This window comes from Phragmites australis, chromosome 7 (assembly GCF_958298935.1).
Source record: "Phragmites australis chromosome 7, lpPhrAust1.1, whole genome shotgun sequence".
In the NCBI taxonomy this organism is placed as follows: domain Eukaryota; kingdom Viridiplantae; phylum Streptophyta; class Magnoliopsida; order Poales; family Poaceae; genus Phragmites; species Phragmites australis.
This window is the reverse complement of record NC_084927.1, coordinates 17,537,895-17,558,575: the sequence shown is the minus strand read 5'-3', so window position 1 is coordinate 17,558,575 and position 20,681 is coordinate 17,537,895. Positions and strand designations below refer to the sequence as shown.

Here is a 20,681-nt window from a genome sequence, read left to right as displayed (position 1 = left end):
CCGGGAGCGCCCCGCCGCCACCGTCCTCCTCGTAGCGCCGCATGAGGTCGTGCAGCCGGTCGTCGAACACGAGCGCCCCGACGCCGTGGAGGACCTCCGCGGCGCCGCGGCGCGCGGCCTCACCGGCCGCCGGGCTGCGGGACGCGAGGAGCCGCCGCCGCACGTGGACGTCGTCGTCGCCGCACAGGCACGAGAGGAGCGGCGTCGACGCCTCGCCGCAGCCGGCGGCGCCTTCGAGGACGGAGCGGGCCTCGGCGACGAGCCGCGCAGCGGCGGCCGGGGTGCGGACCAGGGCGGGAACGCGGGAGACGGCGTCGAAGCCGGTGCTGGCGCTGCGGTGGTGCCACATGAGGAGCGCGACGGCGTCGCGGGCGGGCCGAAGGCCGGTGCCGAGGGAGAGCAGGCGCTCGTAGGCGGCGCGGTCGACGCGGTGGAACGCGAGGACGTCGCGCACGGTCGTCTCCATGACCGCCACCCCGGCTTAGTGAGCGAGCAGCGAGCCAACGAGTAGTAGTTGGGAGAGCGCAGTGAGTCTGAGCCGAGATGTGAGGATTCCGGTCCGGTACTGTAGTTATAATTTCTCTGTTATAGATTAACAAATCATGCTGTTACCTAGAGGAAATTTTTATTTTTCACCGTGGAATATAATTTGAGGGATATTTATCAATTTCAAACAAAGATGCTCTTAACTAGAGGAAAATTTATTTTTTTCACCACTGATTTTGAAATTAATTCCTTTCGGCGGTTTGAATGTTATTTTTGCCATTGCAATCTTAGACTAACATGTGGTGAGCCAAGCCTCATACAAAAGTAACTAAAAAGAGGAAATAGCCCTTTAACTAAACAACACACCCAGTATTAGAGACGATAAATTCTTTGGAAAAACTGACACACTGCACCAAACGAAGCCTGATACTGTGTGTTACCGGTAAGATTTGTTTAGAATGCATATAGTATAATTTGGGAACCAAACAAATCTTTACAAGGACTCAAGGAGGTGTACGATAAGGGTACAAATATTGCTAGGATTATTTATGTTTTTGCGATACATTTTCAATAGAAACAGGAACGCCATGTTCATTTGATAAGAGAGATGTAAAGGGATACAAGTAAAAACCGGAAAAACAAGTAAAAAAAACTTGTTCTTTTTCTGTACATTAAACAATATATCATAAGGCTTTGCTAGTATACAACAGTGCAGAAGCAAATTTATATATCTTGCACACCGAAACTTTTCATTTCCGGTTCATGGCTGTTGCGATTTTCCGGAAAAGACTAGAGGATAGGAAATGAGTTCGAGCATGGGAACAGGACCCGAGACGAAAAGAAACGAGTCATGCATGAGAACAAGGCCTTGTGGGCTGTCAGATGGATCAGTTGATCGAGGCATTCGCGAGCCTTCCGGCCTCCCTCGCGCCCGACGCCGACCCGCTCCTCAAGCTCCATTCCGGCTTCAAGGACGACTACACTGGTCGCGTGCCACAAGCCCCTGCAATGGCGATGGCTCCAACTAGGTCTGGCCGTCTGGGTCATGTGAAACAAGGACGGCGGGCACGGCCTGCAACACGAGATGGAAGATGCGCCTCACCGGCATGCTCAACCTGCGCAGTTGCGGCCCCTCAGGAGCCTGCGTGGCCTCCGCACGCTGAGCTCCATGGACAACAAGTTTTCCGGCCAGATGCCCGACGTCAAGGAGGTCGTGCGATCCTGGCCATCTTCCTGTCTGAGAAGAACTTCTCCGGGGAGATGCCTGCCGATGTGTTCCTCTCCACGAACAACTTATTTGGCCCCATCTGGTGTCGTTCCCCGACGTGCCGAGGCTCCTCGACCTGCAGCTCCACGATAACAAGTTTTAGGTTAAGACCCCCGGACCTCGCATAGGAGTTGAAGAAAGCCAGTCTTGCAAATAATTGCACAACTAATTAAATAAGTGGTTATTTAAATGAATTAAGCTCATTTGTTTATGAAGCACGTTGCTCTAATTATAAAAGAATTGTGGGATAAGTTTATGAAAGATTCAGTATTATGGTAATAACATACTGTTGCTTATACATATATATGAAAATTTTGATTAAGACATTTTAAATAATGAACTTCAAATGATTTCGTTACAAGGGGAGCATATTTGTTGAACTTGGATAATCTTATTAAGGGACTCATAAGTCTTAGCTTTGATTTGCAAAGAATGAATCATAGTGATGATTATTATTTGAACTTTAATTATTTAAGATCAAGTAGATCATATTTGCTAAAATATTGAAGTTTTATGCAATGACCATGAAATTTAATACTTATTCATGAAGAATACAATATCTTGAAGATTATATGGCTGAGAAGGTTAAAGTGTTGCACTCCTTTTCACTTTGTAAGTTTTTACATAAAGGTTTCTCAGATGAGATTTTTAATGAGGTAACATGTAGAATGCAATGTGCGTATACAATGTTCTCGTTTATCTAAAAACCGTTTTCCCCACTTGGATGGAGCTTTTAATGAGGCATGTGCATCTTACGGTATTCATTGAGGGAGAGTGTTATGAAACCGTATACGTGAAGGATACTTGCAGGCTTTTCTACCAAAACTTAGACTCCAAAAAGGACTCCATTCCAAGAACAAAATATATATGAGAGGAGAGAAGAGAGATATTGTACTAATTATTATAATAAAATAATAACTAAGAGAGTCTCTCTTCCTCCATCTATAACTACTTATATATGTACCATTTGTTGCGTTGATCTCTGAGAAGATACTAACCCTTGGCAAGATTGGCAGTGACAGCAGATCGGCGGATCACGAGTGAGAGCGGCCCAAATGAGTGAAGACGAAACGCGCGCATCCCCGGCACCCTCGCACGCCCGTCCCATCGTATTGAACTTAATTCCTTTTCGATAGTTTTGGAATTTCTTTTTTTCTCACCTTTTTTTCGTTGTGCTCTCGTACTACATGCAGTGAGCCTGATCTTGAAAAACAAGTAAATTTTACTTTGGATCATATATTAGTAAGTTTGGTGCATTTTAAATCATGTTTAACAATATGTGTCGTTTTGAATCATATATTTACGCTAATATTTTATTTCGCACCGTGTATAAGGATCGAGCCTTTGACCGTGCTCATGTGGTGAGTAGTTTCATCTATCAACTCTACGAATTCAACTGGGAGAGTGGACTGTTATTTTCAGTCTAAGTTTTCTTCCTCTCAATTTATTCTTTATTATCTACTTATTTAGTCTAAAGTTACTAGTGCTGTCTCTCCATAGTGAACCTCTAGAGTTCAAGTGTCACCGCTCTCAAACTTCATCATATGCTTATATTCATCGATGACGCTCCCACCTCAAGTTGCCGCATGCACATCCGCTTCCCTCCAACCATGTCTGCCTTGCCGCCGCCTCTCCTCAAGTCAACATCTGCACCACCGCACCACCCTGGCCATGTTTACCTCGCCGTCAGTCTGGCGCTTATCTCTGCTACTAGCGAACAAGTAATCAGAGGACAAATTACATATAGGATGTTGACTTTTAGATAGTCGTCGGTACCATAATTTTGATACCATCCTATGCGATATGTAGAGATGACTCTAGCAACTTGAGGCTAAAGTGAAAACAAGTAACGAAGAATGAAATTGAGAGGGAAAAAAGCTTGATCTAGAAACAACTCCACACTCTCATATGAATATCTAGAGCTAAGATGGATAGAATTGCTCGTCATGTGAGCATGATCAAATTTCGATTTCTTAAACATGGTGTAAATTGATATATTAGCATCAAATATATTATTCGAAGTGAAAGTTGTTACTAAAGATAGTTCAAAGTGCACAAAGTACACTAATATATGGTCCAAAATAAAATTTACTCAAGAAAGAAAGTTGAACAATTGTTTTTCTACTGCACCTTAATGCCATGTTTGGATGCGAGAAACGTTTAAGATTGTGTTCAGGATTAATGGAATCTTTGTCAAATGGTGCTTTTCGATAAATGATTCAAATTTGAAATGAGACAAATGTTTCTCTTTGTAACACTACGAGGGAGAAACATGAAAAATGTGATTTCTCCGATTTTAAAATCACTTCATTCTCATTTACCACTGTTATTCTCTCTCGATAATCAAAACTCATCCAACTAGTCAAATAATTATATAAAATAATTCTGATTCAGAGAGACTTTTCCAAAAAAAAAAGACACATTCTAGAAGAATTTATAATCCTACCAAACGGATCTTAAACAAGATACCGCAAGGCTTTATTGTTAGTTAGTACTATACAAAAGGGTGAAGAAGCAAGTTCCAGTCTCTGGCCGCTATCGAGTTATATGAAAGGCCAGATGATATAAGTTGAATTCAAGCATTGGGAACAGCCCGGGATTAAACACAGTGACGGCAGCGTTACGGGTCATGCATGAAAAAGCCTTTTGAGTTGTCAGTGCGAACGGTTGTTATTTACGGGACGTCATGATTATTGTACTACTTCTTCACTTGCCGAACATAGAATTCCATAGAAATTCGTTAGGAACGGTTTAAAAGCCTGGAAGGAATAGTAATTCTTATTCCGCATTCAACACGTGGCGTAGTGTTACTCGATGCTTTTCTCATTTTATTTTCAAATTTTAATGTAAGAAAATATTTGGTTCTTGCGCGTTCGTCGCTCCTTTTTCACCTCCGATATTGTTCTCTCGCCGGTCGGGATTCAAGTCACTGTTTAGTTTACTGCATCTAAATCTATATATCCGTTTATGTATTCTCATATATATATATAAGTCTATTTGATTGATGGTATAATAGATACAGCCTATGTGAGTCATACTGATTATACGATATGTTTAAATCAAGCTTCACTCACATTCTAGCTAGACGAATGTATATTGTATGAACTATAATGTCAGTATGACCTATTCGTTAATCTCATATCACATAGTCCATATATCCGCTCATATAATCAACCAAACAACTTCATAGATTCACTGCATTTACTATTACATCTATTCATATAGTCAAATAAATATTCTTCTAAAAAACTATACGACTCCTTTTTAACTTACTTTTACCCGATCAAAAGTACATGATGTAACATCTCTTTTACGACCTAACACAACAAAAATGATTTCTAGTTTGAATTCAGGAGAAGCCACCGACTCACCGAGTGCCGAAGCTTGGCTCGCTCTGGCACGCGCCACCACGGTACACCACCCGTGTCGCGCCGAGTCCCTCTCACAGGGCACGGCGCACTGGCACATCCGCAGCCTGCAGCAGCAGCAGCAGCAGATCGGCGGCGGATCACGCGTCGGGCAGCCGCGCCCCAGGCCCCCAAAACCCACGGTGAAAACGCACCCACCCATCACGAGAGCGGAGAGCCCGTGCCAGTGCCCGTATAACCCCCGCCGCCGCCGCCGCCGCCCCCTGCCTACTCCTCTTTCCCTTCACCCCTTCGCCAGCTTTGCGGGAAAACAAACGCGAGCGGAGCCCGAGACAAACCCCTCTCCCTCCTCTCTCCTCCCCTCCCCTCCCCAAAACCCTAACCCCTTCCTCCGATGGCATCACCGCCGCCCGCCGCAGCCGCAGCCGGAGCGCCGCCGGGATCGCCGCCCCCGGCGCAAGTGGTAAGCTCAGTAGCTCCTCTCCCCGCCGCCCTATCCGCCCGCCGTGGTGGCCGACCTCGCTCACTGGATCCGCGCTGATTCGATTCGCGGTGTTGTTCGTCTCCTCTACGCAGGTGGGCAACGCGTTCGTGCACCAGTACTACAACATCCTGCACCAGTCGCCGGAGCTCGTCTACCGCTTCTACCAGGAGACCAGCCGCCTTGGCCGCCCCGCCAGCGCCGGCGCCGACATGGACACGGTCACCACCATGGAGGTACGCGCCGCCCACTCCGCTTCCGCTGCTCTCTGCTCCCGCGTTCCAGATCTGGGCGTCCGCGGGCTTGATTTATGAGCCGGAGAATCTCTCTGAGATGTCTGATTTGTGCGCGCGCGAACGCGTCTGCAGGCGATTAACGACAGGATCATGTCGATGGACATCACGCGGGCGGAGATCAGGGCGGTGGACGCTCAGGAGTCCCTCTGCGGCGGCGTGACTGTGCTCGTCATGGGCCATCTCACGGGGAGGAACGACGTTAGCCGTGAGTTCGTGCAGTCCTTCTTCCTCGCGCCGCAGGAGAAGGGCTTCTTTGTGCTCAACGACATATTGCGCTACGTTGGGGAGGGGGAGGGGGAGGGGGAGGAGAAGCCGGAGGTCGAGCAGCCGCCGCCACAGCAGCAGCAGCTGGTGCCAGAGGTGGATGCGGCTGCGGCTGTGGCGGCCGCCCCTGCTGCTGTCCTGCCGAACGGCACTGTAGGAGGAGCCACGGAGAGTGTGCCTCGAGAACAGGGTGTGTGTTGCAGTGAAACATCTTGGAAACTGTTCCGTTCCTTTGATGTGAATTATACGTTTAAATCTCTTGACTTTGTTTGTTTGTAGATGCTTTGTCGCAGCCTGAGCAAGATGTGGATGAGCCTGCACCTCATCCTCAAGAGGAGTTAGATCTGAACGAGGAGGAGGTCTATAACCCCCCACAAAATGACGCAGAGGAACCTGTTTTGGAGGAAACACCGGTTCCTGAGGTCATAAACGAAGTGCCCAATACTGCAGCAGTGGCTACGCCGAGTTCAGCTCCCACTGTACCTCTCGAGGAGGCCCCGAAGAAGTCATATGCTTCTATTGTAGGTTTTTTGGAAACCCAATCATTTTTGTTTATCATGCTGAATTTTCAGTTCTTTCCAGGGTTTCTTATACGTGTGTCAGCAATGGAGATGATTTTACTAGATTCCGAATGCTGTCTGGAATCTGGATTGTAAATGTTCCAAAAAAATCCTGGGTTTTAAGTTCAAATGCTGCATAAAGTGATCTCTTGAATGATGTTATACCACACAGCAAAACTTTTAAATTATTTCGTTTGATTGGGGAACAATGGAAATCTGGATTTTTTTTGTGTTAATTCTAGCATTCTAGCTATCATGATTTTTGATTATTTATTTAATATGATGGTACTATTGTCTTTGGTGAAAGAAATGTTGGAAGCCTTCTTGGTTTTGTGATGTTGACTGCGACTTTATTGGGCGCCGGATAATTTTGTTAGTGTGCATTTAATGCCTTCCAGTTTTTTAACCTTTTAAGATAACCACGATCATGACAATATTTTGCTCTGCTTTAGGTAAAAGTCATGAAAGAATTTCGACCACTAGCTTCCACAGTTCCTTCCAGGCCTACACCACCAAAACAAGAAAAACAAGCACCTCCTGCCCCTGCTCCGGTCGCTGATGTTCCAGCTTTCAGTCCTAGTTCTCAGAGCGGCAGCTTTCAAGATCCCGAAGGTATTATCTAAATCCACACTCACAGCTAAAGCTTATTGATTTCAACTGACTCCATCTGACATGCTTTACAATCATCTTCAAAGTTGATGGGCATGCGATATATGTGCGGAATCTTCCTTTAAATGCCATGCCACAGCAATTAGAAGACGAGTTCAAGAGATTTGGCACCATTAAACATGATGGCATCCAAGTTAGAAGCAACAAGGTACTTGTTTTTCTTCTTAAAATTTTATTGTAAAAGTCTCCACTGAGCCTAACTCTCAAAATGGTCTTTATATTTCTATTCAAAAACACAGATCCAAGGGTTTTGTTTTGGCTTCGTAGAATTTGAGGATGCCAGTTCTGTCCAAAGTGCAATAGAGGTATTAATCTAACTTTTTACTCAGGTTGCTATGTGATATGTGGTATTCTTATCAGTCTGTTAATCTAGTTATGTGGGGCCTGTTCTCATGTCAGTTTGTTTTATGCTCATTGCTTAATGTTTGTGTAACTAGTGAGTCTAGTTTACTTGCAGTAAGTTTGTATTTCTTAGAGGAATTCTGGTAGGTAAGTTTGGTGGTAGAGCTGTCTATGGAGCCATATATGATATATCGGTATATGCATGGCCTTAGAATCTCAGTCCTTAATCGTCCTTAGGCAGAAAATGAAAAAAGCAACAAAGTATTGAGGTACCAAACTTTTAACTACAGGTATTTATGATACCTATGCTAATTGATTGTGCAGTATTATGGATGATTGCTCTTCTATCTAAATCATATTTGATCTAGGAAACTTATGTGGTAAGTTTTCCTTGTTTTAGTGGTCTTGAAAGATATTAAAATAAGATGCTTTGCTTACATGGAATCACATCTAGCACCCTCCAAGATAATTTTGGATTAAACTGTCGAGCGATCCACGTACCACTTTTGTTTTGTTTATTGTGCTCAGTTGGTATGAATAATTGCTGTTGGAATGTTAGCTGTTAACTAGTTGTTTTGGCTCTCTTGATGCTGTTACCCTCCCCAGTGCTATGTGACTGCTGGTTGTTTTGCCTAGTTAACAACATATTACTTTGTACATTTCCAAGCCTAACTAGATTACTAAAGAAAATAAGTTTATGGATAGTTGTAGGCATATGTTCTGCAGGGAGGCATATGCATATATAATATATCTATAAGATCTTTGTTGAAGCTTTGGTTGTCCATTTCTGTACTTTGAGGTTTCAGCGAAGCAAATTTAGTACAATATTTAACTAGAAAATTTGAAAATAGTATCCAGACCTAATTCTCATCCCCTAATGCAGACATGCCCACACTATCTGAAAAGAATGTTCTATGTTTGTTATGGTTCCATTATGGTGCCATGACTGAGACAATCATATAAACTAAAATCTCAGTGTCAGTTTCACAGTATCGCAGCAACAGCAGACTAGCCGCACTACCAGCATTTGCATATTTAGGTGTTATCTCATAGTTGCATTTTGTTAACATATTTACCTCCTAGTTATATCTGTTCTCCCGCTGAACTCCTTCCCTTCCTCTCTGCTGAAACCTTTCTCCATCTCCACCACAGCACCGGTTCACCAACCCACAGTATTTAGTGTCTTTATCCTACCTTGTACGTTTTGATTATTTTCATGATTTCTTCTGTTCAGAAGTGTAGATTTTGGTCTGGTCATCTGGTAGGGTGTTCTAGGGATTCTGTAACTCCTTAGCAATATCCAAGATGAATGCTACGCTTATGTTTTTCCTTCTCTAATGGAGCAGCTTACAACTGCTCCAACAAACATTACACATGAGTGAATGATAGGCTATGGACTAAACTAACTATTATTTCTTTATCTAATAATAACTATCGATTGTAGGCTTCACCTGTTATAATTGGTGACCGGCAATGTTATGTTGAAGAGAAAAGAACTACTGGTTCACGTGGTAAGTTTATGAAACTTCAATCCTTACCATTATTTGCAGGCTTGTAGAATGCCAATTTGTTTATTTTGAAAAAGAATATAGATCTGTTTGTATGTTCATTTGAATCTGATAATAATGGCAAACAAAAGCACGGCTGTGATACAGGTTGCAATGTAGGATATAATTGAAGATTCCACAACTGTTTCTTACATGGAAAAGTATAACGACCTAATTATAGAATCAACGAAAAAACCCAAGATAAGTTCTTATGAAACCATGTGTGAGATACATTTTGCCGTGTCAACACATTGTGCTTGGTCATAACAGATACTGTTGACCGTATGCCCCCTATTCTTTGTTTTTCTTTTTATTTCAGTTGACACGTATTATTTTCCGGCTTCAGGTAGTAGCAGAGGAAGGTATGCACCGGGTAGAGGTGGTAACTTCCGAGGTGACGGCATAAGAGGCCGTGGTAATTACAGTGGAGGGAGGGGCTACGGAAGGGGCGAGTTCAGTTATCGATCTGATTATGGGGGCAGAAGTGGTGGCAGAGGTGGCTCATCACGTGGAGGTGATGTTAGCTACCAGCGGGTTGACCACTCTGGTACAGCCGGTGGTCGTGGTGCCCGTGCGCCATCTGCCAGTACTGCAGTCGCAAAGTGAGTTCTTGGTAGTTATGCATCGGTAGTAGATCGAAGTTTTATGGCCACTATCATGGTTGATGAAAAGAGTGGCGGGTTTGGGTTCATGTGAGGTTATATGCAAAATTGGGTCATAAATTGATGCTTACCTTGTTTTGTGGCAAGGTAAATCAGCCAGTGCCAACGCATGGTCAATATCATGTCTGGGGAGTGTCTGTTCTTTGTGGGTTGCTGTGTCATATTGCAATTCGCAACGCAGGAACGGTGTGGAAGACGGTTGGGATACTGATGAGCCTTAGAGTATGTTTGGCTGAGATTTAATTCAAATTTGAACTATATTCCAAAACTTTTCTTGTTAAATACCCCTAATCTAAACATGCCCCTTAGCGCCATAAGCATCTGAACGATTTCAGATTGTGCAATCAAAGGCCTGATTTTTCTTCCCTTTTGATTTTGAGCCCTTTTGTGCAATCAACTCAAATAGGCTATTTTTTTTCCTTTTGATTTTGACACCTTTTTCTGCAATCAAGGCGTTTGTCTTCGATTTTTTTATTTCTCTATTATTGGCTTTGTTTGCTCATTCCAAAAAATAAATGTCTAATTAATCTCTTCCAAGTAGTGAAAAAATTTCCTACGGAGAAAGTAGAACAACAATGTTGATCAATTGAGCTGAAATCAACGAAACACAACTTCGTAGGTTTGGTTGCACAAATTGAGATTGGATCCTCGCTGTTTTGCCATTCTGTTCCAAGATGTTGAATGAAATCTATCGTTTGCCTGTTACTCTACGCACATGCCTGCGTTCATGTTGAATGGGCACTGGCAAAATTTTATCAGGGGTTGAATACTTCGTGCCGACTATTAGCTTATACGTTAAAACATGGCCCAACGACCTGATGTAGCAACGAGTTCACAAATATTTGTAAATCGCGTATAAAGGTAGTAAAAGGTAGTTGACAGACTAGAACAAGTTATGCAAATACTGTAGTTCGACGTTACTGATCATGCAAATTCACAAACTCCTAAACTGTTCGAGAAGCAGAACATCATCATAACTGAAAAAAAACATAATCCAATAAACAAACTCACACATGATTTTTCTGTACAATGGCGCCACACCCTAGTATCTGTTAACCCTGTAATGTCTATAAGCTGGTTGTACTGTATATATCTCACTGCAAGTCTTCGTTGATATCACGGATCAGCCTTCCATCTCAACGATGATCTTGCCAGTAGCATGGCCATCGATGCTCTTCTCCCACGCCTTGCTCGCATCGCTCAACGGGAACCTTGAATCAATCAGCGTCTTCAGCTTGCCATCCTTCACCAGCCCGACCAAGAACTCGAGGTCCGCCTTGTTGGGCGGCAGGAGCAGCGGCACCAGCCGCTTCCTGGCGAACGACACCTTGTGCAGCACCGACGTGAGAATGGTGGAGAAGTTTGGGGTGATGTCGACCACCCTCCCGGCGGCGCTCAGCAAAGGGTCGAACGTCGACCAGCTGATCCCGACCGTGCAGTGGACGACGCCATCATACTTCCTCCCCGACGGGCTCTGCAGGCTGGTCCCCTCCGGGGTCCTGTAGTCGAGCACCTCGTCGGCGCCCAGGCTCTTCACCAGCTCCATGTTGCGCGAGCCGCAGGTGGCGGTGACGTGGAGGCCCGCCAGCTTCGCGAGCTGCACGGCGTAGAGGCCGACACCGCCCGACGCGGCAGTGATGAGCACGTTGAGGGGTTTGCTGGTGCCGTCGAGCTTGACGCCGATAGACCTAAGCGACTTGAGCGCGGCGCCGGCTGCAGTGGGTAGTCCCGCGCCTTCAGCAGCAGATACCTCTGGAGGCCTCTTGACAGTCAGATTTGCAGATGCCACAGCGTACTCCGCGAGTCCACCGCCAGACTGTTATGGCAAAGACATTATTAATGCGAGCGGAGACATAACTTCACCTTACAACAGAAGATGAAGTCACATTGAACATAACAAAATATTGAGGTCGAATGATGAACTACAAATCATTCTAGCAATCCAATATACAGCTTCCAACTACTAAAAGATCTTTAGCGTTCCATATCATCATATGTGACTACGCCTTTGGTATTGAATTGATGGCTTGAAAATTATATCGACAGAATTGTATTGTCAAGATCTCCGCCTTTTATAATAGCAGAATTGTATTGATGGCTTACAAATGAGCTCAAAAAGGCAAAAACTTGATCTCCGGCTTGAAATCCACTGACTCCTGGACCAATATCAACCACAACTCCTGCCACATCAGTCACTGCAAAAGACGGAGGAATTAGCAGAATTTTTTGCTAGAAATTCTCAATATCTAGTATAAAAGGATGTGAATAATATTATTATGTGACTATAAACAAAAACGAGGCCGCTGCAGGACAACAACAGGTCACATGAGCAGAGAACGGGCAAAGTAGCCAACAGAACTACCGCCCTTCATCCAGGAACAAAGCAAGGTACTAAATGTCTGAGACAAAAAACCTGTTATTGCTAATTTGTTATAAAACAGTTCTTTTTCAATAAGAAATACCAAGAGCTGTCAAGGGAGAACAAATCGATCATGGTACAAAGCTTGGCCACGGGTAGATTCTTGGTTGTTTACCAGCGAAAACTGGTTATTGCCTATTTGTAATCAGTTTTAGTAAGAAAGGTCAAGAGCTGTTACAGCCTTAAGAGAAGTTGGAGAAAGCATTACTCCAGTCTTTACCCTGTTATATCTTTTATGATACCAACCTCTATGCTCAAGATTTTTCATAAGCACAGAAAAATGTGAAATAAATGCTGACTCCTCTGTCGGGAGTACAATCTTCACAATGTGCAAATGGGTTAAGATGCCAAAAATAAATGGGCAAAGCAATGTTCTATAACTCTGTCAGGTTACATGTCAGTATTAACAGTTATCAGAGCTGGACAGGCCCCTGATAAAATCAAAATAAAGAATATAAATAGTATCCTATCAGCACAAGCCACAGATAAAACCAAGCATACAGTGAAAGCACAGGTTGCTTTCTAAAGGAAAGTGAAATAACGGATACAGTGAAAGAAATGACCAATTCTTGGTCGAAGTCAAATAAACTCTACTATCTACAGACCGTAATCGTCAAGAGGATTCACAGAAACTACTACCAAAACAGTGCATAAGGAACGATGAGGAATGAAAATGATTACCTGGGATAAAAGGCAATCTACGAGGAAACAGAGGCCGTAACATCCCTTTCTGTATCTTGCAGTCAAGAGGATTGATGCTAGCCGCTTCCAGTTTCAACAGAACCTCATTCTTCTTCGCTGAAGGGACGGGAACTTCCACATGCTGCATTAGAGGCATTCCAAAATTGGTTCCCAACAGAAAAAAATCGCTGACTTGTTTTTTCTCTCATGAAAACAAAAAAAATGCATTCTGAACTTTATCTTGTCAGCAAGCAAGGTAATTCTCCTGATTTGTTTCGTTTCAGGAAAAACAGAAGAAATATCAGAAATTTTCCGGAGCTACGAATTGAATAATCATATCATCCTTAGCATCACCAAGTACCAATCCGTACTTCCGTCCCCACCTTCCGCAAAAAGTAGGAAAACAAAGAAGACGTTCGGCGCAGGCGCTTACCTTGAGGCCGGCGGCGCCTCCGCCGCAGGCGTCGTACTGCACGGCCCGCATCTTCGAGGGGGTCGTCGGGGCGGCGCCGGCGGCCATCGAGGGGGAGACGAGGGCGGCTCTATCGACTCGTTTGGCGTCTTGTTGTACACGAATGCACGCTGTCTGTCCTTGATATGGTTTTTTTAGCTAGGGAGCCTGCGCTGTCAGTGAGGAGGGAGGAAGCGCGCGACGGCCTACGTGTTTTGTTCCAGAAGGCTGGCTGGCTGGAAGGTACGAGGGAAAAAAAAAAAAAACTGACGCGGCGTCACGGCTGGCTCACGCCCTGGATCGACGAAGTGATGGCCAACTGGCCGTGACTGTGGCCGTGCCTACAGGCACGGCATGGAACGGCAGAAACGGGTCGTAACTAAGCCACCACTCGGGCACGGTGGGCCGGTAAGGCACGTCCCCACGAGGCACGATCTTTGTGCCTAACGGGCGGCCCGTTTCGCACGTTTAGACCATATAATCTATTTATTTTGAAAATATAGCATTTTTTATTGTTTGAGATAAAAAAGAAAAAAAACCAAAAATCACTAAACTTAGCCTATAAATAAGGCACCAGCCCCCATTTCACACCAGAAATCTTGTTGCCTCTCCTGTGTGCTCATCTCATTCTTCTCAAATTTTTGCAAATTTACGATAATTTGGTAAAAATCATTGTAATTATTACCAAAAATCCAAAAAATTCAAGACCCGGCTTCCAAATTGTTTGAAAAAAATCAAGTACATATTTTGCATCTAAGTTTGTTGTTTTAAATATTTTTATTTCTCTAGTCTTAATATTTCTATTTTTTTGTTCCATTCATCGATCATGATACATTCATCGACTATGGTTATTTTAAGGAATGGAAGAGGAATATGCAAACTTTGATAGCAGTGGAGGGGCGATGATGAAAGTGAAACTCCAACAACAATAGCAACTGCAGCTCCATCATCAGGCTCTACAAGTGCAAGAAAATAATTTTGTCTAATTTTTTATTTTCAGGTTGAAGAGCAATAGCAACACACTATATAAAATAAAGAACTTGAGGCATCATTTCAACAATTGTATCTAGATGTTGATGAAAACGTGTAATTTTTATAGCTAGGCTGTACCTTTGTTTTCTTTTTGGGTTTTCTTGTATCGAGTTTTTACTAGGCTAGAAAGGTTTTTAATGAGGAAAAAAAAAAAAGAGAAGGTCAGTATTTAATTCCAATTATGTGTCTATGATTTTATCTATTTTTTCTGATTTTCTTGAATTTCGGATCTACGTTTCGAATCAGGCCCGTAGGTTTCATGCCCATCCCGATCAGGCCCATCAGGCCCAATTGGCTATCTCCGGTTTGACGCTGGGCGCAGGGTCGTCCGCATTGGTTTCAGAGGCTCCCCGCGTGGATGGGATTGCGGGAAAAAGGCTTCCGCGCACGCGCGAGGCCTGCTTGCAATTCGTCAGTGCCGATGCCGCCCGTGCGGTTCACAATTCGAATGGAATGCATCGCTGCCTGTAACACAGTTTTGAGTGATACATTGATCAGACCTTTTCTGTGCAATCAAGTCCTTTGTGTTCGATTTTTTATTTCTCTATTATTGGCTTTGTTCACTCCTTCACTTCCAATTTTTTTTGTCTAATGATCTCTTCCAAGTAGTGAAAATTTTCCTACAGAGTAAAACAACAACAATGTTGAACAGTTCAGGTGAAATCAACGAAACACGACTTCGTAGGCTTTGTTGCACAAATTGTGATAGCTTGGAGCCTCGCTGTTTTGCCATTCTGTTCTTTTTTAAAAAGAGGAAGTTCTATTTCATCAAGCAAATGAAAGTATTCCAGTCTCTACACCTTACGATGTATGCGACCTACAATTAAAACCAAAACACACCCTCTTACAAAAGATGTTAAAAAAAAAACGACAAGCATTCTTCATCGATGACATATTCTATTATTAAATCTCCACCCATGCGTGGCGAAGATTTCCATTATAGATGTCTCCAACACACGACAAGCCATACGCATTGTTTTCCTGTCTTCCTCATGCTGCAACAGAGTCCAGAATCTTGTCCAATATGTTTCCCTGAAGATAACCTGCATAGAGGAGTGAATTTGTTTTTTTTTAATCAAAAATCACATCATTCCGGCTCAGCCAAATAGCCCAACAAATGGCACTAGCCCCCACCGGAATTTGTCTTTTCAATTTTGCTCCTATTCCCCTAAGCCACGTTCCAAACATATTTGGAATGCTACGAGGAGGATGTAAACCAAAAGCGACCACTAAAGTTCTCCATAAAAATTTGGCTAGATTGCAATCAAAGAATAAATGTTGAATCTTTCATTCTTGTTGCAAAAGTAGCAATTTTCATTACCATGCCAGTTTCTTTTAATTAGGTTATCTTTGGTAAGGACAACCCCTTTCTGTAGAAACCACAAAAAAATCTTTACTTTTAGAGGAATTTTCAATTTCCACACATATCGGTTGTCATCTAAGATGTTTTCATTTATAACAGCCATATACATCGAATGGACTGAGAATTGTCCATTCTCCTTTAATGACCACTTGAAAATGTCGGAGTTTTCATTAAGATGAACACATGCTATTTTTGCCACTAGACTATGCCAGGCTGTCAAATTGTTTCCCACTAGAGCTCGTCTAAAAGAGACATTTAGAGGATCTGAGTTTAACACTTCCGATACCATGGCATGTTTTCTGTGAACTATGTTATATAATACCGGGAATTGCTCACTTAGTGTAGTTGAGCCGAACCATTTATCTTCCCAAAATCTAATCTGTGATCCACTTTGTACTTCAAAATTCCCAAAGGAAAGAAAAAGTGCTTTGATTTTCATTAGACCTGACCAGAAATGTGAATCGCCTGGCTTCTTTTCTACCTGAGCAATTGTCTTGGTACCTAAATACTTGTTTCTCAAAAGCCGTTGCCATACCCCATCTTCATTAATGAGTTTGAATAACCATTTGCTTAGTAGACATTTATTTTGAACATCAAGGTCTTGTATGCCTAAACCCCCTTGTTCTTTAGGTCTACATAGCATATTCCATTTTGCGAGTCTGTATTTTGTCCTATGTCCATCACCCTGCTAGAAGAATCTGGAACGGTAATAATCCAATTTCTTTAAGATTCCTCTTGGGACCTCAAAGAATGAAAACATAAACATCGACAGACTACTCAAAACGGAATTGATTAAGATTAGTCGGCCACCATATGACAAGTGTTTTCCTTTCCAGCTGTTTAATTTCTTTTCAAAACGTTCCTCTACTCTATTCCAGTCTTTATTACTTAATTTCCTATGACTCATTGGTATTCCCAAATACCTGAAAGGGAACTCTCCAATCCCACATCCAAAAATTTGAGCAAATTGTTCTTCGCATTCCTTCGCCATTCTGTTCTAAGATGTTGAATGAAATCTATTGTTTGCCTGTTACTTATACACACATGCCTGCTTTCATGTTCAATGGGCACTGGCACAATTTTATTAGGGGCTCAACACTTCGAGCTGACTATTAGCTTATACAGTCCTTTCTCTACCTTGAAACATGGCCCATCGTCCAGACGTAGCAACGAGTTCACAAATATTTGTAAATCGCGTACGAAGGTAGTAGGCAGACTAGAACAAGGTATGCAAATACTACTGTTCGACGTTACTAATCATGCAAATTCCAAACTTCTAAGCTGTTCGAGAAGCAGAACACCATCATAACTGAAAAAAAAAAACATAATCCAGTAAACAAGCTCACACATGATTTTTCTGTACTATGGCGCCACACCCTAGTATCTGTTAACCCTGTAATGTCTATAAGCTGGTTGTACTGTATATATCTCACTGCAAGTCTTCGTTGATATCACGGATCAGCCTTCCATCTCGACGATGATCTTGCCGGTAGCATGGCCATTGATGCTCTTTTCCCACGCCTTGCTCGCATCGCTCAACGGGAACCTTGAATCAATCAATGTCTTCAGCTTGCCATCCTTCACCAGCCCGACCAAGAACTCGAGGTCCGCCTTATTGGGCGACAGGAGCAATGGCACCAGCTGCTTCCTGGCGAACGTCACCTTGTGCAGCGCCGATGTGAGCATGGCGGAGAAGTTTGGGGTGATGTCGATCACCCTCCCGGCAGTGCTCAGCACAGGGTCGAACGTCGACCAGCTGATCCCGACCGTGCAGTGGACGACGCCATCATACTTCCTCCCCGACGGGCTATGCAGGCTGGCCCCCTCCGGGGTCCTGTAGTCGAGCACCTCGTCTGCGCCCAGGCTCTTCACCAGCTCCACATTGCGTGAGCCGCAGGTGGCGGTGACGTGGAGGCCTGCTAGCTTCGCGAGCTGCACGGCGTAGAGGCCGACACCACCCGACGCAGCAGTGATGAGCACGTTGAGGGGCTTGCCGGTGCCATCGAACTTGGCGCCGATAGACCTAAGCGACTGGAGCGCGGTGCCGGCTGCAATGGGCAGTCCCGCGCCTTCAGCAGCAGATACCCCGGGAGGCCTCTTGACAGTCAGATTTGCAGATGCCACAGCGTACTCTGCGAGTCCACCTCCCGACTGTTATGGCAAAGACATTGTTAATGCGAGCTGAGACATAACTTCACCTTACAACAGAAGATGAAGGCACATTGAACATAACAAAATATTGAGGTCGAATGATGCACTACAAATAATTCTAGCAATCCAATATACAGCTTCCAACTACTAAAAGATCTTTAGTGTTCCATATCATCATATGTGACTACGCCTTTGGTATTGTGTTGATGGTTTGAAAATTATAATAACAGAATTGTATTGTCAAGAGTGAAGCGTGCTTACAAATGAGTTCAACATGGCAACAACTTGATCTCCGGCTTGGAATCCATTTACTCCTGGACCAATATCAACCACAACTCCTGCCACATCAGTCACTGCAAAAGATGGAGGAATTAGCAGATTCTTTTGCTAGAAAGTCTCAACATCTAGTATAAAAGGATGTGAATTAAGTGACTAAACAAAAATGAGGCCGCCACAGGACAACTACAGGTCACATGAGCAGAGAATGGGCAAAGTAGCCAACAGAACTCACACCCTTCGTCCAGGAACAAAGCAAGGTACTAAATGCCTGAGACAAAAAAAAACTGGTTATTGCAAATTTGTTATAAAACAGTTCTTTTCAATAAGAAATACCAAGAGCTGTCAAGGGAGAGCAAATTGATCAAGGTACAAAACTTGGCCACAGGTAGATTCTTGGTTCTTTACCAGCGAAAACTGGTTATTGCTTATTTGTAATCACAGTTTTAGTAAGATATGCCAAGAGCTGTTACAGCCTTAGAGAAGTTGGAGAAAGCATTACTCTTCAGTCTTTACCCTGTTATATCTTTTATGATACCAAACTCTATGCTCAAGATTTTTCATAAGCACAAAAAAAAAGGTGACATGAATGCTGACTTCTTTGTGTCGGGACAATCTTCACAATGTGCAAATGGATTAAGATCCCAAAAATAAATGGGCAAAGCAATTTTCCATCACTGTCAGGTTACATGTCAGTAATACCAATCGTGCATAGAAAAAATAAAGAATATAAATAATATCCTATCAGCACAAGCCACAGATAAAACCACGCATACAATTCTTGGTCAAAGTCAAATAAACTCTACTATCTACTGACCGTAATCGTCAGGATTCACAGAAACTACTACCAAAACAGTGCATAAGGAACCCATGAGGTATGAGGATGATTACCTGGGATAAAAGGCAATCTACGAGGCAACAGAGGCCGTAACATCCCTTTCTGTATCTTCCAGTCAACAGGATTGATGCTAGCCGCTTCCAGCTTCAACAGAACCTCATTCTTCTTCACTGAAGGGACGGGAACTTCCACATGCTGCATTAGAGACATTCCAAAATTGGTCGAATGGTTTCTTCTCAACAGAAAAAAAATTCGCTGACTTGTTTTCTCCCTCATAAAACAAAAGAAAATGCAATTTTAACTTTATCTTGTCAGCAAGCAAGGTAATTCTCCTGATTTGTTTCTTTTCAGGAAAAACTAAAGAAATATCAGATATTTTGTTGACTACCTAGCAAAAGGACACGGTAAATTAATCTAAATAAATTAGGTTTCGTCTCTGAAATCATTCCTTAGTCAGAGAGTCACCCAATTGACTCTCTGACCAGAGTCCCAGTAGACTAATTTTGTTCTTCTGAATCTGATGACCACTTTTGAGTAAGATAGGATATGCAGATGATCTGCATCGCACTTCTGACTGCAACAAAGTTGACGTAGTTCAACAACCTAGTACTCCATGTTTGACCATAGCAACCCAATATAGAAAGACTCACTACTTGCAGAATCAGGTGAGCTGAATGCATCTCCCAAACAGGGGTTGGGGGTGCCAATGCCACGGCAAGTAGTAGCCAACCGGCACTAAAATAAAATCAACCAATTGGCTCATAAAGTTCTTTCTCATCGTCAATCATCCAGTGAAATCAGTTAACTAATTAGGTCCGGAGCTGCCAATCGAATAATCATATCATCCTTAGCATCGCCAAGTAACAATCTGTACTTCCATGCCCCCTTTCGCAAAAGTAGGAAAACAAAGAAGACGTTCGGCGCCGGCGCTTACCTTGAGGCCCGCGGCGCCTCCGCCGCAGGCATCGTACTGCACGGCCCGCATCTTCGAGGGGGTCGTCGGGGCGGCGGTGGCGGCCAGCGAGGGGGCAGCCTCTTAAATATCGAGAGACGAGTGCGGCCGGCTCGGTTGGTTCGTTTGGCGTCTTGGCATACAACACGAACGCACGCTGTTCTATTTAGCCGCGTGATGCGAGGAGGGTAGAGATTAGGATGGCATTTGGGTACGACGGGTACGAGTGGTATTATTTATATTCGTACTTATTGATTTTTTATTAGCACGTGAGTATATCTGTGAATGTTTACGGGCGAAAGGTCGGCACCTATCTGTCACTTGCGGATATACTTGTTTGCCTGTGGACGGTAACGGTGACAGTGGCGGGGCGGAGGGGGTGGGGGCGGTAGGGTAGGGCAGCGGAGTCACAGTGGCAGGATGAGCAGGGGTGGGGTGGTGGCACGGGACAGGGCGGCAGCGCAGGGTGACAACATCCTCGCGGCCAGGCAAGCAGGGGCGGGGCGACAACGTGGGATGGCGGGGTGGGGTGGGGCAACGGCGTCAGATACTCAGATCTGTGCATATGAATGTGAA

The 20,681-nt window shown here is 43.8% G+C and overlaps 3 protein-coding genes across 5 annotated transcripts; 1 reads left to right on the top strand and 2 right to left on the bottom strand.

The window, feature by feature from the left end:
* Positions 1-5,219: 5,219 nt before the first annotated feature.
* Positions 5,220-10,210, top strand: LOC133924055 (nuclear transport factor 2-like). Of its 3 annotated transcripts, none has more exons than XM_062369426.1 (9): positions 5,220-5,584; positions 5,698-5,838; positions 5,971-6,352; positions 6,442-6,683; positions 7,175-7,334; positions 7,418-7,539; positions 7,631-7,696; positions 9,178-9,244; positions 9,389-9,617. In XM_062369426.1, exons 1-9 carry the CDS (start codon positions 5,516-5,518, stop codon positions 9,409-9,411), a joined length of 1,272 nt encoding a protein of 423 aa, XP_062225410.1. In that variant the 5' UTR covers positions 5,220-5,515; the 3' UTR covers positions 9,412-9,617. The 3 variants fall into 3 exon arrangements, with proteins under 3 accessions (XP_062225410.1, XP_062225411.1, XP_062225409.1); XM_062369427.1 differs by having other exon boundaries at positions 5,221-5,584; positions 9,401-9,617; XM_062369425.1 differs by lacking the exon at positions 9,389-9,617 and adding an exon at positions 9,627-10,210 and having other exon boundaries at positions 5,224-5,584.
* A 625-nt stretch (positions 10,211-10,835) lies between these two features.
* On the bottom strand, positions 10,836-13,671 carry LOC133924057 (chloroplast envelope quinone oxidoreductase homolog). The gene is made up of 4 exons (XM_062369430.1): positions 13,476-13,671; positions 13,043-13,184; positions 12,046-12,137; positions 10,836-11,758 (listed from the first exon to the last, which is right to left on the bottom strand). Exons 1-4 carry the CDS (start codon positions 13,560-13,562, stop codon positions 11,066-11,068), a joined length of 1,014 nt encoding a protein of 337 aa, XP_062225414.1. The 5' UTR covers positions 13,563-13,671; the 3' UTR covers positions 10,836-11,065.
* A 3,446-nt stretch (positions 13,672-17,117) lies between these two features.
* LOC133924053 (chloroplast envelope quinone oxidoreductase homolog) lies at positions 17,118-20,237 on the bottom strand. Its single transcript, XM_062369423.1, has 4 exons — positions 20,088-20,237; positions 19,207-19,348; positions 18,301-18,392; positions 17,118-18,039 (listed from the first exon to the last, which is right to left on the bottom strand). Exons 1-4 carry the CDS (start codon positions 20,136-20,138, stop codon positions 17,347-17,349), a joined length of 978 nt encoding a protein of 325 aa, XP_062225407.1. The 5' UTR covers positions 20,139-20,237; the 3' UTR covers positions 17,118-17,346.
* Positions 20,238-20,681: the final 444 nt, after the last annotated feature.

Bases quoted from the DNA above. Each gene is read 5' to 3' on its own strand.
- LOC133924055 (XM_062369425.1), top strand. From the start codon at position 5,516: ATGGCATCACCGCCGCCCGCCGCAGCCGCAGCCGGAGCGCCGCCGGGA. The intron at 6,684-7,174 runs GTAGGTTTTTTG...GCTCTGCTTTAG, and splicing joins AGAAGTCATATGCTTCTATT to GTAAAAGTCATGAAAGAATT. The intron at 7,335-7,417 runs GTATTATCTAAA...TCATCTTCAAAG, and splicing joins CAGCTTTCAAGATCCCGAAG to TTGATGGGCATGCGATATAT.
- LOC133924057 (XM_062369430.1), bottom strand. From the start codon at position 13,562: ATGGCCGCCGGCGCCGCCCCGACGACCCCCTCGAAGATGCGGGCCGTG. The intron at 12,138-13,042 runs GTAATCATTTTC...CGTCTTTTGCAG, and splicing joins TAGATTGCCTTTTATCCCAG to TGACTGATGTGGCAGGAGTT. The intron at 11,759-12,045 runs GTAAGCCATCAA...TTGCCATAACAG, and splicing joins TTGCCTTTTTGAGCTCATTT to TCTGGCGGTGGACTCGCGGA.
- LOC133924053 (XM_062369423.1), bottom strand. From the start codon at position 20,138: ATGCGGGCCGTGCAGTACGATGCCTGCGGCGGAGGCGCCGCGGGCCTC. The intron at 18,393-19,206 runs GTAATCATCCTC...CATCTTTTGCAG, and splicing joins TAGATTGCCTTTTATCCCAG to TGACTGATGTGGCAGGAGTT. The intron at 18,040-18,300 runs GTAAGCACGCTT...TTGCCATAACAG, and splicing joins TTGCCATGTTGAACTCATTT to TCGGGAGGTGGACTCGCAGA.